Consider the following 19,932-nt stretch of genomic DNA (forward strand, 5'->3'; position numbering starts at 1 on the left):
AGATAGTTACCTAACTAGTCCCTAGAGAAATTTTTTTACTGTTTCAGTCCCTTTGTTAAAACTTGTTTTATAGATTAGCCGCTTTTCACTAGTCTGTATCTATCTATCCATTAAAATGACAAGTAGATAATTGCTGATTGCAAGAGGTTTCGTTTTGGGTTAGATGACGATTTGGTGAAATAATACTTAAAATTCAAATGATAATTTAAGGTTTAAATGATTAATTGGTGAGATTAGAATTTGGATTTTGTTGGGTTATTTGAGTATTCATTTATGAGGAAGGCTTGAAGCCAATAAATTAAGCTCAATACAAGTTTTTGCATCACACGGTATCATATAAGAAAACAATTGCAGCCATTTGAGATAACAAGAGAGGAGAGAAAATAAAAGAGTGAAAAACACTTACTTTCATCTTTGAAGACTGCAGCTCACAAATCAGTTGATCGACAATCTAACCTTTGAATCTTCACCATTAATGGACAGTGTCTTCGAGACATCTGGGCCAAGGTTTTCAATTGTTGAATTCGTCTTCAAGTGATGTCTAGCTCGAGTTACATCCGGTCAAACAGCAACGAAATTTTGAGTGATGTTTTCCTTCTTTTGTCTTTAGGTTGTTTCATATATATTTTAGGTTGTTTCCTATATATGTTGATTGTTCGTAAGAGTATGATGATTGTTGTGTAACTCAAGTGAATCTAGAGAATGACTATTGTATTGCTCTCTTTTTGGTGATAGTGGATTTCAACAAGCCTACGGGTCCCTAGTTACTCACTCTCGATTTTGAGAGGTTTTTCACGTAAAAAGTCTCGTGCGTTTTGTGTATGCTTATTTATTTTTTAGATAGCTGATTTGTGGTTTGTGTTAGTTTCGGTGTACCCTATTAGCTTGTATCCTCTTCCTGATTGGTTCATGTGGGTCGAAAAAGGTTTGTCAAACAGATATCTACTTCCGCTTTAAAGTTTGCCCGTTGTGACTTATTTCCCAATCAGATATTTGTGTTGTAAATGAAGGAGTGTAATATGACCATTTACCTTCATTTGGTGGAGAACGACAAAATTACGTGGATGACACACATTTTTTCCACATCCACAATCAAATTAACAATACTGATTCGTTAGGACCAGTTTACAATGGAGAAATTACAAATCTGGAACAGAGGTTCACGTCAACCATACTAGACATTTCACAAAATTTTGCGTTATACAATCTTCAAGTTGAAATCTTGTAATGTTAATCCAGTTCACATTTCATCTCCACTACTCTCAATAACCACCACCTTTTTATTTCTAGATCTCTTTGCACTTTTGTTTAATGTTGTTTCGCGTTCTGTGTCTGACGAATCATTGACTTGTTCTTCATTAGGTTCATGCTGTCCAATTTCTTCAAGAATTCTATCACCATACTTCTGGGTCTTTAATTTACCAATTATTTTCTCCAACTGCAATCACCATAAAACAGAACATCAAAAAGCTATTAAAAGAAAAAAGAGAGATACACGTTTCGTGAACTTTTAAAAATATGAGTTATAAAAATGGTACTTGTTCAGTTGTTTCTGGTTTTTCAGAACATAACATGCTGATCTGCTGAGTAGACAAAATCGAATGAGGAAATATTCCTCCATGAACAGACGAAAGTTCCTTTCTCAGATTATCAAGTCTTAACTCCAGTCCCGAATGTCTGTTGCGTTTAGACGATTTAACAATGCCACTGCTATTTGTAATTCCAACAGTAACCTCTAGTGTAATATTCTTCTTCCCTACACGACACCACCATAAATTATACTAAATTATACTAAATTATAATTAAAAAACATCATGAAAAAAACACCCGAAGTTTATTAAAGGCAACTTACCATGTAAAACCTGCTTTGCAAGTGGTCCAGTTGTCACATACGCATTAGTGGCGTAAGCTGTATGCGAAAATTCCTCTTTCTGCATAAAAAAGATAAAGTTATATGAATTTGCTGATTAATGACACTAGAGCAACGAAAGCAAGCATATTTTTTTTTTAAAAAAGATGAGAGATATATTCTATGTAAAAAAAAAAAATATTGTATACAATTATGTAAATCTTTACCAATACTCTTTGTAGAATAAGCTGAATGACAAGTTGCTCTAGCTCATCCTTCTTCAGCTCAAACCCTAAACCATTTTTCATAAGTAAATTAAACATTAAACATTTTGATTAAAAAAAAGTGTATTTGTACTTTGGGACCCATCTGAATTATCCTTGAGCCACAATCACATCATGTAATAGAAAAAGAAATATGTCAAACTAGAGATTGTAAGATTACTGACCTAATTCTTTGTTTTTAACCTTAAACTTGTCGACTAACTGTAACATTGTCGCTCTCTGATCCATTTCTTGAATTTCTTGAAGCAAAGAGACAATAGCTCTCGCATGGCCTGCAGTCCATAAAATAAGTCAAGAAACGGGTCCCATTTATATGAAAAGAGTTAACTAAAGATGCGATAACGGGTCAAGTTTACATTTTTATAAAGGTAAGAATAAGAATGAATACCAGTCGCATCAATTTCCTTGACCTCACAAGAAAAGGCACAGTTATCACACATCCCTGTACGAGTGAAATATATATATATATATATATATATATATATATATATATATATATATATATATATATATATATATAATACGTCATTGTGTGTCCTGCTAAAATAGTAGAAGATATAACATTTCAATATGATGATAAAATAAAAATTAACAGATTAAAATACCATTGCAGTCTTGCACAGGTTCAGCAAAATGTTTGAAGAAAGCACTTCGTCGGCATTCTCTTTTAGACTGTCATTTAAAAACATATAGATATATAGATATACGTTGCAATATAAAACAAGATTAGCAATTATTTTCCTGGGAGGCATTATATATACATCATCCCTGCACATTTGGATGTTCGTTGGCGGGAAATATCTAACAATGAACAATACCTGACAATACCGGACCATGTCGTAAAGATTTTGCAATCCAGAATTCTCATAGAACACCATCGAGCTCTGTAAAAACGTGTGATATCGTGGTAAATATAAGTGAACGCTTATACGAACTATAAATATAGCATCCAACAAAAAATTACAATTTAAGGTAGCAACTTTGACATAGTTTAGCAACAAATGAGTTGATTTAGATTATACTCCAAGTGTAATGAGTAAGACGAAACGAGCTTACAAAGTTGAGTTAAAAGGATACAGCTTAACTTGGTTAAAAGTCACAGGCAGTTTATCCAACTCTATAAACTATCCAAAATCACTTTATGATAAAACTGAAACATTATAACTATTAAAATCATTTATCATTTATTACTAATTTAAAGAAAACCGAAAATTACGTGGGGTTCCCTGTGGTTTACCCCAAATTTCATACTGCGTCCCTGTACTTTTTTTTACGTGGGATAGTTTGCAAAAGTTACGTGGGGGGTCCCAGTCACTAACGGCCGTTAAAAAAGTCAGTTAACTCATGCCATGTGGAGTGCACATGAGAAGTATTTTTGTCCTTTCTTATTATCCAGACCCAGCTCCCAGAAAATTTACCATTTTGACCCGACCCGTTTTAAACTGTTACACAACCCACCCTACTCGCCCACTTTGCCACTACTATTTTTTACCTGTCTAGGTACATCGGCAGGCCGGAAGTATAAAAGACACTCTGAAGGAAGCCCATCACGTCCTGCTCGACCACTTTCCTGAAATTAAACAAATTATTATAACCGAAACAAGTCTACGCTACAAATACACATTCGATGTGGTGCTCACCTGGTAGTACGTCTCCATTGATTTGCCTAGGCTATGATGTATAACAAACCTGACTATAGCAAAACAACGTGTAAGCTATAATAAAATTATGCAGGTTATAAATAATAATGACTACTAACCATCTGGTTTATTAATTCCCATGCCAAACGCCACCTGTCATATAACATAGCTATATTAACTAACAAGGATTATTACATAAACTTAGTGATAATAAAGGCACACGTACCGTCCCAACAATGACCTGCAATTTGCTATTACTCCACCTGTTTACAAAGCATATAGTATAGTTTTTTAATTATACGTGGGGTACACTTCCAAATATGATCAAATAAAAGTAAAGTATATTATAAATGACACGTGAAACAATATTTACCTCGTGTGAACTTTTTCACGGGCAGTTACATCCATATCTGCATGATAATGGTCAGCTGAAACCCCTCTCTCACGCAGTTCCTTTGCAACCTAGCGTCCACGAGCGTTAATGTTTATAGTAACTAGTAAATATATATATGTTGACACTCTAAATCACACACAACAAATATTTTTTAAATTCATATAAAAACAATAACGGAGGATGACTATAAATTTCGTTAAAATGATTACGGCACGACACATACCTGCTCACATTCTTTTCGAGAGAAGCAATAAACGATTCCAGATTCTTTGTTAGTATATGAACTCTGTATGAACTCAGCAATGTCATCGATAACCGTCTTTCCAACAGATGATTTCTCTCGAACCTGCCACGTAATCAATACACTTGTAGGGTTCAAGCTCTTATCATCAATAGAAGATTACTGTGAACTACAGATGGATTAAATGGGTCGGAGGGGTAAGATGGGTAACGGCTCGAGTTAGGCTAACCTTGAATATTTGTATCCATTATTATATTTCTTGTATTATCCCAGACAAATCTAATCTGTTGAATAAAATGCTTTAAGAGGTTTTATGCTGTGAATATACAATTTGGGCGTCTTTCAACCCGTTTTATCAGTTCCCTTTTATGCTAAGCAAGGTTGCATAATTTATATTTACTATCCAAGTAATCAGTTTTTTAGTCTGAGCCGAGTAATCAATGGTCAAACTTGGTCAAATTCGGTCAAACTCGGCCAAAACTCAGGATTGCTTGGAAAATCAGTCAAAACTCGCTCAAAAATCGGGATTACTCTAAAAATCGGTCAACATCAGGGTATGCCCGAGTACTTCCCAAGTTATTGAGTACTCCCTAAAAAGTCACGACCGAGTACTCTCTAAAAAGTCACAACCAGTACTCTTCTATTAGCAAGATTTGCAACCTTGATGCAAAGTTTTTCTTTTTTCCATTTGACTTGCTAAAAGTCAAACACAACCTTAACCAACCCATATAATGTAGGCTAATCATTTCTTTACCATATAAAAGAGATTTGGCCTGTTGACTGTGCTAACAAATTTTATACATTTTGGAATATTTAGCATCTCCATCAAGTCTAACTGGACCTTCTTTGTAGCTGTTGCCTGCACCAAAAAAACAAATTTTCATTATTCTCATTTATCTTCAAATCGACGAAAACGGACCCCACACAAAATGAAAAGCAAACACATACAGTCAAAGCAACAACCGGAACATTAGGAAACTGCTTCTTCAATATACCAAGACTTTTGTAATCGGGACGAAAGTCATGGCCCCACTGACTACAACAATGTGCTTCCTGTGAAGTAGCCGATATTTATTTACAAAGTCAACAACGGTCAAATGAGAAACGATAAACAAGAACAAATGGAATGAACTTACGTCGATTGAAATTAAGGAAAGACGGCCGGCTTTGTGACATTTTTCAAGTTTTGATACGAACCTTTTGCTCTTGGAAACCTTTTCTGGTGTAACGTACAATATTTTAAGGTCCCCTTCACCCTTTTCAAGAGCTTTGTATATGAATTTTTCATTTTCTTTATCAGTTGTTGAAGTTAACATAGATGCTGGGATCCCTAAAGCAGTCAAACCCATGACCTGAAGCAATATATATACATCTTTAGTGCTTTACAATAAATTTATACAGTAGAACACTAAAAGTAATCTTTACATTGAACAGTAGACATGATAAAAAATGGGTCACATAGGGTTGACTCGAAACACTTTCTAGGGGTGTTCAATATTTGGTTCCTGAAAACCGAAGTGAATAAACACCGGAAAAAAAAAATCCAAACGAAATTTGGATTCGGTTTTCAGTTCGTTTTCAAATTTAAATTCGGTATTCTTTTATACTTTTTCAAATTCGATTCATCCGAAAACCAAATTCAACTAATATATTAATTATTATTAATATTGATATATAGACGAAAACCAATTTAAAATCAAAAGTCAAATTTAAAATAGATTTGTTAGGATTATTTCGGTTAAATTATGATTTTATTTGGGTTTAACCAAAACCAAACCGAATTCGACTTCAGTTTCCGGTTCGGGTTTGAAATTTCCGGTTTTCGGTACAGGTTTGGTTTGACATGATTCCGGTTTCGATTTTCAATTTTGCCTCCAAACTTTTCAAAACCGAACCAAGTAAACCATGGAAACCGAAACGAACCGATGAACACTCCTAGACTAACTTTCTGTCCAATATTCTACTTTTAGTTTTATATATAATATAATATAATATAAGATAATATAATTAATGTGTCAAATAATAAAATGATATAGGAAGTTTTAGGCACTAGAAATACAATTTGGAAGACTTTTGAACTGTTTGGCTTATTTATTTAACAAAAAAAAAAAAAAATGAACTACCTGATCCTGAATAAGAGAAAGCAAAGGACTGATAACGAGAGAAACTCCACCATGTAAAAGAGCCGGAAGTTGGTAGCACAGGCTCTTGCCTCCACCAGCCGCCATTATCACAAGAACATCTCTTCCACTCATAATTGCATTTATTATCTGAAAAATAACCGTTTTTACATAAAATTTGAATGTTTTTTTACAATTTCAAAGGATATTCAGAAGGCTTATTATTATGCACATCAATTAAATAAATATTCAAAATAAAAACACAAAGCATGCTGCACCAACCTCCCGTTGGTTTGCACGATAAGTAGGTATGCCAAATATATTAAATCTAATATCATCAGCTTCATTATCCCATTCAAAAGACCCTGACCAATTTTCTACTTGATGGGCTGCGTTTTCATTTTCATGATTTTCCAATCCTTCACAACTTTCCAACACTGCCTTAAGTTCTGACTGTTTCTCATACAACTTCTCTTGCCTATCAAGCAACCTCTTTATTTCATCTGCAAAATAATAAAAATTAAAATAGAATAAAATCAATAACTATTTAGTACGATCCCGATAATCGATAAGACTGCTATTTCCAATCTTAAAAGAACGGACAGAAAGGCTTTATGATATTTACAAGTGTCGTTAAGTAGGCTGGGCAAAATGAATAATTTCTACTTCATTTACATCAACATTCTCTCAAATCAAGTAAACGGGAATTATTATCACATCTTCACTAGAATCTTTCAAATTTATATAACTCAACAAATTACCAAACGCTGTATTTTCATTAAGCGCAAACATATTAGTAACACATATTCTAGATTGGCATCTTAATGCTGAATTGAATCCCAATTTGTTCTTTAGCCCATTTGAACTTAAAAGACACCTCAATTTTGTATTTATATTTTATACCATATTTTCATTATTTCATAGCCATTACTAATAACAAATATAATAGCAATACTCACTTATTAGTAATTTTCGAGTCCAAATACAACATAAGTAACTATGACGTTAACGATTTCCTTAACTCATACAAACAATCATTTGCAGCTAATCATCAATACACAATCACATCACATATGCCTAACAATAAAAAAAAAAAAATTCTGGATAGTTCTAATATACAGGTAAAAAAATTTTTATAAAATTCAAGAAAAATGAATGTATAACTCATTAGCACATAATTAAACGGAAAGGTTAATTTTTTTTCTTGAATATAAGGCATCAGAAATTAAAACCTATTAATTCATCATCAGTCAATATATCAATATAGACAAATACATATACCTAATACATTCAAAAAAAAATTGTAGAATGAAAGAAGGAGAAGACCTTGAACATCTTGTAGCTCCAATTCAACATTTAAAAGTTCCTCCAAAAGATTTTCACTGCTACTATTTGCTGCTGCCATTGATTTTGGGACCTCTGTGCACCTATACCCTCTTTATTTCAATTACCCCGTACCCGTAGCAACAGTAACCAGGGCCCGAAAGTATGGGTCAATGAGACCCGATGGATATTTGATAATATTTTTTATTTCTTTCTTTTTCTTTTCCAATCATCTATCTATCTATAGTTTCTATTAAAATCTCATAATGATAATTTTATTTTTAAGCTAATTACTTTATTAAAAAAAATAAAAATAAAAAATTTAAACTCTTAAGGTGATATCATTAATCTAATTAATGACTAATTAAATTAAATTTACTATTTATTTATTTCATATTTTTCGAAAAAAAATTCACTCTCATTAATTATTAATTATTATTATATTATTATTCAAATTCAAATATACTAGTGAAATGACCCGTGGAACCACGGGTTATTTTAATGAAACAGTTTAACGATAAGTTTTAGATATTTAGTGACCTTAAATATTAAATTGATTTAGTTTAATGACCCTAGGAATCACGGATTCTGACTTAGAAACTTATCGTTGGTTTTACAAACATATTGATATACTTAACTTGGTCAGAATAAATGAACTACATTTATTCTCCTATAACCTTCTTTCAATTTTCATCACAATTACTATTTTCTTTGTCATAAAAGCCTACATTACAACATTTGCTTGAGACATGTATTTTGTATAAATATATGTAACGTAATTAATCTCGTAAAGAATAATAAAGTTTGCTCTAAAATTGTGTATTTATAATTTTAATAATAATTATTAGTAATAACAAATGCCTCATTAATTTTTTTAAAGAATAATAATTTAAAATACAATTATTATATGAAGTTTGTACAATATACTTCAAAGTTTGTACATGTGTTTATGGAGTGTTTTGTAAAAGATTGTACAATTTGTTTTAAAGTTTGTACATATGGTCATGATGATGTTTTATCATAAGGTTGTATATAATGCTTCAAATATCGTGCATATGTTAATGGAGTTGTTTTACCATAATTTTGTATATAATGCTTCAAATATTGTACATATGATCATGAGAGTGTTTTATCATAAGGTTGTACATAATGTTTCGTACATTATATAATGAACATGTTAATATTTTTATTAAATATAATTAATTTTTTAATGATATCGGATTTAGAAATCTTATCTTTATTTTTGAATTTTTTTTAAGTTTGAATAATCCTTATTTATGACATCATCATTTTAAAAATTTTTATGATAGTATAGATTGCATATCACACAATCCATTTGACTTTTTTCAAATATATGTTTCATAAAAAGGAAATGTAAAGTCTATTGTAGAGATTGAGCTATATAAACTGTGTGATATTGTAATATGAATGATAAGAGCTGAAATTACGGATTACAAGTCAGAATATATTAATCAAATTGAAATTTAAATAGGGTGAGGATTAAAACTGATTTAAATAGTGCTATAATTATGGGATAAAATTGAATTTCTTGCTATTTTGTGAACCATTCAGTAGTTGTGTATGTGGGCAAATAGGCACACGTTTCTCAAATGATCAAATCATCACAATACTTACAATAATTATTTCGTAATTATAGCTAATATACTAACTACTCAAAATTACGGACTAATAATTTATTTAACTTAGTTACTATAAGTAGAATTTTTTTCAATTATAAAATACTTAGGATTAATGACATCATCTAAGTGACTTAGATTTTTTTCTTTTTATTTTTAATTTTTTCTTAACAAAAGAATTAGTTTAATAATGACATCATCATTATAGGATTTTAATAGAAACTATAGATGTTATCTTTATGAGATTAATTACGTTATATATGTATGCGAAATATTTGTCTCAATAAAAGGTTCTAACGTAGACTTTTATGACAAGAAAAATAATAATTGTGATGAAAATTGGAAGATGATGGTCAGAGAATAAATGTAGTTCATTTATACCGACAAAGTTAAGTACATCAATGTGTTTGTAAAAACAACGAGAAGTTTTTTAGTCGGAATCTGTCGGGTCATTAAACTAAATGATTTTAGCATTTAAATTCACTTAATACTTAAAATATATCGTTTAATTGTTTCATTTAAACAAACATGTGATTCCACAGGTCATTTCACTAGTTACAATTATAAAATTAAAAATTACTACAAATCAGTTACTAAAAAAAAGGAAGCCATATACGTATCCTTCTTTTTCTTTTTTCTTTTTTGCAAAAGAAAAAAAAATAAAAATAAATCCGTTTTCAAAAAGAAAACGTCAACAAACAATCGAGGGGAAAAAAAACAGAGAGCTATATACGTACGTATATGTGTTTGCACCCCTAGGCAAATTAATACTCAAATTTTACTTTATCATAATGTCAATTTCTTTTTTTAAACATGCAATAAAACTTAGATAGAAACCTAAATATTACTCTCTCGTTTTAATTTAATAATTCATAAATAAAAAGTACACAGTTTAAAAAATATAATTATCGCATTGTACTTTTTGTTCATTTTCTAGTTTTACCCCTTATTTTTTACGTACATTTTTAATTTCACATGTATAAAATAAATGTATAAAATAACTTTAGCTTATTATTATTATCGAGTGACGGATCTAAGAATGGTAGTCACTGATATCACTCGTTAATATCCTACACTTTTTTCTACTAGATGGGCTTATTTCAATGGTGTTACTAAAAAAAATTAGGTGTTGTTTGGTTTCTATGATGCTTTTGTCTGAAGATCTGCGGATCATTTACGTAAAAAATATGCGGTCTAAAGGTTTGTATACTTAATAGTGAAGATTGTTTATTTTTATGTCAGCGAAATAACTTAATTCTGTCTGCAGCACTTAGAAGTATATTTCTAAGTCAGCGAGAATGCAGACAGAACAAGACATTATTCTATCTTATGTCTTTAAAAAAAACAGTTTGCAGTAAAAATGTCTCTGAGCGTGTAGACATAAGATATAATAAGATTTGCAGACAAAAAAACAAACAACACCTTACACTATCCACTAGTGTCACTACTAAATAACCCAAGAAAAATTTCACTAGATCACGTATTTCACTGGTAGGACATGCAGCCGTATTACTGGTGACGATACATTATGTCTGCATTAGTTCTTATCTATTTATGAAAGTGAACTATCAGATTGAGATATCTCATAAAATTAGGGGTGTGCATGGTTCGGGAAAGAACCGAAAAAACCGAAGACCGGACCGGACCGGAACCGAACCGGACCGAGGAGTTTCGGTACGGTCCACGGTCCTCTATTTAACCCATTTTCGGTTTTCGGTTCGGGATGGACCATACCCGAAATTTTCGGGAAAATAACCGAACCGATATGCAATGATATGTTACGCTATTTTTAAAGTTTCCTGCATATCAAATATGTGCCTTAATGTAATTATTATATTTATATAATAATATATTTCCCGTATATTAGAAACAACTTCCTTAATTACTAAACTTCCTTATAGATAAACATCAATATAACAATAACAACCATATGCGTACAATTCCACCGTATATCAGTCAAACAATCACAGAAACCCTAACCTACCGCTTTACGTGATCGAGCCTTCAATGTAAGTTTCAACATCTCTTTTTACTTTTGTTGGCTTGATTATTTGTTGATCTTGTATTATATTAATGATCGTTGCTTCAATATTGCTTGATTATTATGTTACCACATTCATGATTCATCTTCATCTACCTTATAGGTTCCTTTGATTGTGTACATATGTCATTACTCATTAAGCATCATGTGTTAGTTTACTGTTGTTAGTTTATTACAAATTATAGTTTAATAAATTTGTAACGATTTTCTTTGTGTTAGTGTTGTATTATTTTTTTTAGCGAATAAACATAAGTATAATATTAACATCAACTTGCCATCAGTTGTGTGTTTTTATATGTAATTACCTTAGTCATTATGAATTATGATAGGCTAAATATTTAAACTTTACTAATGTATATGTGTACATGTGTATAAGGTTCATAGCATGTTTAAGATATAAACTGTTTATTTATATGTATAACTAATTTTTTTTATATTTGATCAGATGGATCAAGAAAATGTTAGTATTTCATCGGATGGTGAATCAAGTGGTAAAAGTGGAGGAGAAAGAGGGAATCATAATGGTCAATCAAAAAATAAGAAACGAAAGACTAGCACAAGTAGAGCGAAAAAGGGAAAGGGATCAGTGAGGTCGGAAGTGTGGCAACATTTTACAAAAATTATTATAGATGGAGTAGATTATGGAAAGTGCAATCATTGTCCCGACAAAAAATATAAGGCAGATAAAATTACTAATGGAACTTCGGGGATGTTAAAACACATGAGAAATTGTCCAAACCACCCAGATAGACACAAGAATCAAACTAACGTGTTTCTCAGGAAAGAGAGCGATGGAAGTGGAAGCGTAGACAAATGGAGGTTTGATAGTGAAAAAATTAGAAAAGCGTTGATCAAAATGATAATTGTAGATGAACTTCCATTTTCTTTTGTCGAAAAAGAAGGATTTAAAGAATTCATGGAAGTTGCTTGCCCCTATTTCAAGATCCCCTCACGTACAACGGTATCTAGGGATGTGTCTGAATTTTATGTGGAAGAAAAAACGAAACTAAAAGCGATGATTAGGAAAGGTAAACAACGTGTTAGCCTAACCACGGACACCTGGACATCTATACAACGGGTGAATTACATGGTTGTAACAGCTCACTTTGTTGACGAATCTTGGAAATTGCAGAAACGGATAATTACTTTCAAGCCAATTTTTAGCCACAAGGGTGATGATATTGGAAGAGAAATTTTAGATTGTCTTCATGATTGGGGTATCGACCATTTGATGTCAATAACTGCAGATAATGAATCCTCGAACGACACGGCTTTGGGGTTTTTGAAAAAAAAGATACCTACAAAAATGATAGCGAGCGGGGAGTACCTTCAGATGAGATGCTCAGCACACATACTTAACTTGATTGTCAAAGAAGGATTGAAAAGGTATTATAAACCACTTGATCGTATTCGTGCATCAATTAAATATATTAGGCAATCTCCAGGTAGATGTGACATTTTCAAAGCTTGTGTGGATGAGTTGAATTTGAAGTCGAAAGCTATGTTACATCTTGACTGTCCAACTAGATGGAACTCTACATATGACATGTTGGAAATAGCTGAAAAGGTGATGGGTGCTTTCGATTTATATGAGAGTAAAGATCGTAATTATGTTCACGTTTTAGGTAATTATTTAAACACTTGTTAATTTATCTATTTTTTGTTTTATTTAAGCCTTCTAATTAATATTGACATATAACATTTCTTAATCCTCTAAATCTATTTAGGTGATGATATCTTGACATTTGTTGATTGGGAATGCGTTAAGAATCTCTCACGTTTTTTGCGGATTTTTAAAGCCAAAACTGAAAAATTATCCGGGACATCTTATGTTGTTGCGAATTCTTTTTTCAATGAAGTTATTGATCTTGATGATCAATTGAATAAGTTTAGTAATGATTCTGATATAGAGTATAGAGTGATGATAAAGGACATGAGAAGAAAGTTTGATAAGTATTGGAATGGTATTAACAAATTGAACATGCTGATGTATTTTGCTGCTGTGCTGGATCCTCGAATGAAATTATCAATTATAAGGTTTGGTTTTAAACGCATATTTGATATGAAATCATATGAACCTTTGGAAGGAGAACCACATGCAGATTTTGTTGAACGAGTTGAGAGTTCAAAGCAACAAGAGGTAGAGTTTCATGTCGGCTTAGTTGAAAAGGCAATGAAACTATTATATGAGGAATATCGTTTTATGTATGAGGTGGGAAGCTCAAGTGAGAATTATGAAAGTCAAGAAAATGTGGTAAATCTAATTGATGAAGAAAATGATTTTTTTTGAAGCATTCTTGAAGGATAGGGATAATAGCAATGTTGAATCGGGAACAGAGTTAGATAAATATAAGGGTGAGCCTCGTGCACCAATGGTAAAAGGGTTTGATATCTTATCGTGGTGGAAAGATAATAGTCCGAGATTTCCAATTCTACCTAACATGGCTAGAGGTAATATACTTAACTTGAAATAGTATATTGAAGTTCGTGATAAATCTATATTTTAATATAAATGTTGTTGTCATCGTCATTTCTTAGATATTTTGGCGATTCCTGTCACATCAATTGCTTCGGAGTCTGCATTTAGCACGGGTGGTAGGGTGTTGGATGCATTTAGAAGTTCCTTGTCTCCAAACAAAGTGGAAGCTCTTATATGTACTCAAGATTGGATGCGTATCTCAAGAAATGTGAGTAACATGGATGAGGATTTGGATGACAATGAAATGGAGAACGTTAAAGCTAGTGATCAAGGGACTATGAAAGATTAAAATAGTTACTATTTAGAGATTTTATGCATTACTTAATTTTTTTAAACGTTAGCATCTTAGTTTTTTTTTTTTTTTTTTTTTAATTTCATTAGACTTTTGTGTTTGATCTATTAGACAATTATCTATTTTTAATCCCTTCTAGTTCCTTTGATTGTGTATATGCGATACACTAATATATCATTAATCGTTATGTCTTAAATAACTTTTGTCTCGTGCAAGTGGGCAACTACAGCTTCCTAACTTCTGCTGTATTTATTTGTAGATAGTGAGCTACTGAGCTGCTACTATAAGTTAGTTTTTTGTGATGTATATATTAGTGATGTAGATACTAAGTAAATTAATATACAGTAATTAACGTTTGATTTATATAATACAAGTATTCTTTAGACAAAAATACCAAAAAAGTTGAAGTGGCAAAGTGGGTCAAATAAATTTAACTTAAAAATTAGTGGGACGGTTCTTTCCACGGAACCGAACCGAAAACTATGGAACCGAACCGAACCGAACCGATATTATTTGGTACAGTCCTCGGTACGAATTTTTTCAATAATTTGGGACTCGGGAAGGAACCGAACCGAACAAGTTTGGGACGGAACCGTACCATGCACAGCCCTACATAAAATACAAGTCTATTAAATTAGGACGGATGAAATAAGATTTTTGTAAAAACTAGAAGTTTTTTCTAGGAATTAATACGCTAATAGTAATGGCATTTGTAACCTTAATCGTAATTTGTGACTGAGCAATAATGACAATATACTATATTTTTGTAGTTTTGCTATCATTCTTTTTTTAAATTTTGTTTTTTTAAGGTAATTGGTCTGTAACGTAAGTTATTTAAATTATTAATAAAGGTAATATCACTTTTGCCAATATACGAAAAAAATTTGCGTACTTTAATGTTGTCATTGAAAAGATTATGATTTCAACAAAGTGTAAAATTGAGGTAATATTGTCCACATGAAAATAAAGGCATCGCTACCTAGACGCCATGTAATACCCCGTCAAATTGTGGCCTTGACGTGCTATATTACCAGAGGTCAAAGTCTGATCGATGCAAGCTATATGCAACGTTTTAAAAACAATAGTGGCATTTTATTCAAAAATCAAAGTGTTTACAATACTTAAAGAAAACCAACAAAGTACTATTCAAAAACCAAATGTATTTAAAATGAAAAGACATAATGCCACTATCAAAGTCTAAACAAGTCTTCAATCCAAATGCATGACCTATACTGCCTTACTAGCTACAGCGGAAGCATTCCCTAATTACCTGAGAATAAACATGTAAAAACGTCAACACAAAGGTTGAGTGAATCATAGGTTTAAGTAGTATAAAGTGTAGAGTATAGACCACAAGATTTCGTTTGCATGCTTTGCCGGCATCTTTAAAATATAAAAAGATTCTATAAGTTTGAGCACCCGGTAACTAAGCCTTAACGTTCGTTTAGTACCCCTGTTGTTATGTATACCTAACCAAAAATGTACCACCTCCAATAGTATACGCCCGTTAAGTTTAGGTTAGTTTCTAACCCGGACGGACGGGGATGTCAAGCCCTATGGATCCATATACACCTATTCACACCCACCAGTTCCTAAACTGGTAGTTACTAGTTACCAAAGTTAAGGGATTTTCGGTTATAACTCAACATAGAATGTAAGTTTAGCACTTGTGTCTACTTGTAAAACAGAAAAAAAAAAACATGTATTCTCACCCCGAAAACAATTTATAAAATAGTTAAAAAGTTGGGGCTATGACTCACCTTATGAGCGCAGTAAACAGTATTATAGTAAATAGCAGCGGTAGTCCAAAGTTGTCAACCTATCATCATTAGGTTTAAGTTAGTTGGATCATCATGGTCATCATCATCATCATTATAGTTATGTGTTTGATATATATGTTCATATATATTACCAATGTCCTTTCTAGAGTTTACAATGTTAATCATTCCCTCAGTTTAGATGTTGCATAACTCAAACTATCCTCGTTGCTATCAAGTAAGTCAATGGACAGCCAGATGTAACCGGGGGCCAGGACTCTTGATCCGACTTTAAGTCGTGACATTCGATATCCACAACCTTATTCCAAACTGGCAACCTAGACACCATCCATGACCGTGAGTAGCGGTGAGTCTCGTGAAAGTCATACGTTATTTGTTTATGTTCTAGTGAGTATAGGAATACATCACTTGTTTATTTTCGTTTTCGATATATATCATATATTATATTACCCTTTAATAATATTTAAATCACATTATAATTTCTTTACATTATTTCTTTTCATATATATATATTTACATGTATACACATATACTTCTAATTATGTGGTACTTATATATGTATCTACATCTATACATGCGTGCACTCATGTATACATGTATATCTACATATACGCATAAGCTTCCATATATATCTATATTCTTCATATATACACAATATCATATCCATATTAGGGTTTTACAAAAATTGTTTCAAGTTATAATACACCATCATGAAATCATAATACTTTCATTCATCTCCAAATTACCATTCAATATTTTGATTCAAGTATTATCTTTAAAGTTCATGTCGTTCACCACCTTTTAATCCATGTAGTTTATTCATGTTCTTAGCTATCATAGTTAATATTAATACTTATCATCTTTATATTATCCATATTATTATTAATAACCTCGTTAATCTCTTTAAGTTCATATTATAGTTAATCACCATATTAATAGATTATTAAGTTTAGTTATATTTATACACATGTATACATACACACGCATGTATACATATAATCAAGCTTTTCAATTTTATTCAAATCATATTTATATATATATTCATAATCCTCATAATATTCATATTAAATTAATATGCATATTAATACTTTTTAAATTCTATGTATATTCATCACAACATATTTATATTCATAACTTATATTATTAACCATCTTCATGTGTGTTCAAACTTTTATTATATTCACAAGTTCTATTAAAGTTTACAACTTTTTATTAAATGCATATTCATTATATTTATCAACCTTTATTCATCTTATCAACACCATATCATAAGCATATAAATTATTGATTAATTACATATAAAGTATATATTTAAAACTTGGATTTATGAGGTACCTTGGGAGTGATTTAACAAGAAAAAGAGATGATTTTGATGATAGTAGTGTAGCCAAACAGCAGCAAAAATTCAGCAACAAAACAGGAACAAAAATGCAGCAAAAAGTGGCGGTTTCGGGTATGTTTTGGGTTGCGGACAGCAGCCAAACATCAGGGACAGCAGCTGCAGTGATGGTGGCGGTTTTTTGGGGGTGTTCGGCTTTAATGACCCGTCCTAATCCATCTGGACGAATACATTACATTGGGTTACATCGCGAGGTACTTGACCTCTATATGATACATTTTACAAATATTGCATTCGTTTTTTTAAAAGACAAACTTCCATTTCATCGAAAGTTGACGGCATACATACCATTTCATAATATGTCCAACTATAATTGACTTAATAATAATCTTGATGAACTCAACGACTCGAATGCAACGTCTTTTGAAATATGTCATGAATGACTCCAAGTAATATCTCTAAAATGAGCAAATGCACAGTGGAAGATTTCTTTCATACCTGAGAATAAGCATGCTTAAAAGTGTCAACCAAAAGGTTGGTGAGTTCATTAGTTTATCATAAACACTCATTTCCAATAATATAATAGACCACAAGATACTCATATTTCGAAAACAATTTGTGCAGGTCTGCTCACTGCTGTAAAATCATTCATACGATATATAAACACCTGGTAATCGACCTTAACAAGATGCATATAGAATATCCCCCGCATACTGGCATTCCGCACGGTCATGCAAAAGCATACAAACAGGCACTCTTTTAAATATGATGGTTGTGTACACCTCACAAACAGATCATATCTTTTAAAGCTGGAGGTTGTATACCTATTTCGAAGTACTAAAGCAGTTCAAATTCTCTGACTGGGGCTTGTGAGTGCCCATAGATCTATCTTTAGGATTCGCATCAATTAGGGGCTCGGTTCCCTAATTCTTAGATTACCAGACTATAAAGGGGTGATATCCGGTGTACTCGTAACTCAATCGTAGAATATTTTTAAGTACTTGTGTCTATTTCGTCAAACATTTATAAAAGCGCATATATTCTCAGTCCCAAAAATATATATTGCAAAAGCATTCAAAAAGGGAGCAAATGAAACTCACTCTACAATATTTTGTAGTAAAAATATTCATACGACGATACTGAACAATGCAGGGTTGGCCTCGAATTCACGAACCTATATTGTTCATATATATATATATATATATATATATATATATATATATATATATATATATATATATATATATATATATATATATATATATATATATATATATATATTAGAACACATACACGTAGTTGAACAATTTCATATATTATAACTTTATATATTATATATTTAATTTGTATATATACATTCGAAAATGATTATTATTTGTATAGTTTTATATCTATATATTTTTAAAATACCTAATTGATTATATATATGAATATTTATATAAAGATTGTTAATATAATTAATTCATATGTAATGTTACTTATAAATATATTTTTACATTAATAGCAATAAAAGTTGTGTTTGATTATAATGATAATATCAATAATAATAATAATGATGATAATAATAATTATAGTAGTAATAATAATTGTGATAAAAATAGCAATGTCTCTAAAAATAATACTAATAATAATAATAATAATAATAATAATAATCCTAATATTAATTGAAATGATAATTTTTATAAAAATGTTATTTGTAATAATAATATTAATGATCTTAATAAATATAGTACTTTTACTTAAAATGATACTTTTCATAATATTTTTAGCAATAATAATGTTTTTAATAGTAATAAAAAAATATTGATTTTCAACATAATAATACTACAAGTAATATCCTAAATAATGATACTAATAATAATAATAATAATAATAATAATAATTATAATGATAATAATAATACTTTATAATAAAATTTACTACTAATGATAATCATATTAACAAAATTAATAATAATAATAATATTAATAATATTAATGATACTTATTTATACTAATGTTAATAATAATTATAATACTTATAACTATAATTATGATAATAATAATGCTAATGATAACCATAATAATAATAATCATAATAATAACAATACTTATAATAATAATAATAATAACAATAATATTATTATTAATAATAATAATAATAATAATAATAATAATAATAATAATAATAATAATAATAATAATAATAATAATGGAAATAAAAATAAGAGGTTATACCCTTTGAAAAAGCTTTTATAAAAAGATTGCCCAAGACCGGGCTCGAACCCGAGACCTCTCGCTCACCCGCTCACCCCCTTAACCATCTGAGCTGTTGCTCATTTTCTGCTTTAAGTTCCAGCCTTATTTATTTAAACCATGTTATTTCCGTCTTCTGTTTCCTCTCCTTCTTCGTCATTTAAATCAATCAGAGGTAAATACTGAAATCAATAAATCGTTGAATTGGTTTTAGGACTTTTAATTGAAACATGAACGAATTATATTTTAGATACATTTGTTCAACAGACAACAGAAAAATA

At 30.7% G+C, this 19,932-nt stretch overlaps 1 protein-coding gene across 2 annotated transcripts; it reads right to left on the minus strand.

Moving 5' to 3' along the window:
* Positions 1–1,072: 1,072 nt before the first annotated feature.
* LOC139898499 (ATP-dependent DNA helicase Q-like 2) lies at positions 1,073–7,984 on the minus strand. Of its 2 annotated transcripts, none has more exons than XM_071881242.1 (20): positions 7,855–7,984; positions 6,811–7,031; positions 6,532–6,678; positions 5,545–5,760; positions 5,357–5,461; positions 5,163–5,267; positions 4,391–4,513; positions 4,147–4,235; positions 4,000–4,036; positions 3,893–3,926; positions 3,774–3,826; positions 3,626–3,703; positions 2,952–3,017; positions 2,739–2,805; positions 2,522–2,575; positions 2,298–2,405; positions 2,077–2,141; positions 1,853–1,931; positions 1,539–1,756; positions 1,073–1,438 (listed from the first exon to the last, which is right to left on the minus strand). In XM_071881242.1, the coding sequence occupies exons 1-20, from the start codon at positions 7,931–7,933 to the stop codon at positions 1,241–1,243; spliced, it is 2,142 nt and encodes a 713-aa protein (XP_071737343.1). In that variant the 5' UTR covers positions 7,934–7,984; the 3' UTR covers positions 1,073–1,240. The 2 variants fall into 2 exon arrangements, with proteins under 2 accessions (XP_071737343.1, XP_071737344.1); XM_071881243.1 differs by lacking the exon at positions 7,855–7,984 and adding an exon at positions 7,154–7,216.
* Between the last annotated feature and the right edge of the window lie 11,948 nt (positions 7,985–19,932).

The sequence above is a fragment of the Rutidosis leptorrhynchoides genome, chromosome 3 (genome assembly GCF_046630445.1).
Source record: "Rutidosis leptorrhynchoides isolate AG116_Rl617_1_P2 chromosome 3, CSIRO_AGI_Rlap_v1, whole genome shotgun sequence".
Taxonomy (NCBI): Eukaryota; Viridiplantae; Streptophyta; class Magnoliopsida; order Asterales; family Asteraceae; genus Rutidosis; species Rutidosis leptorrhynchoides.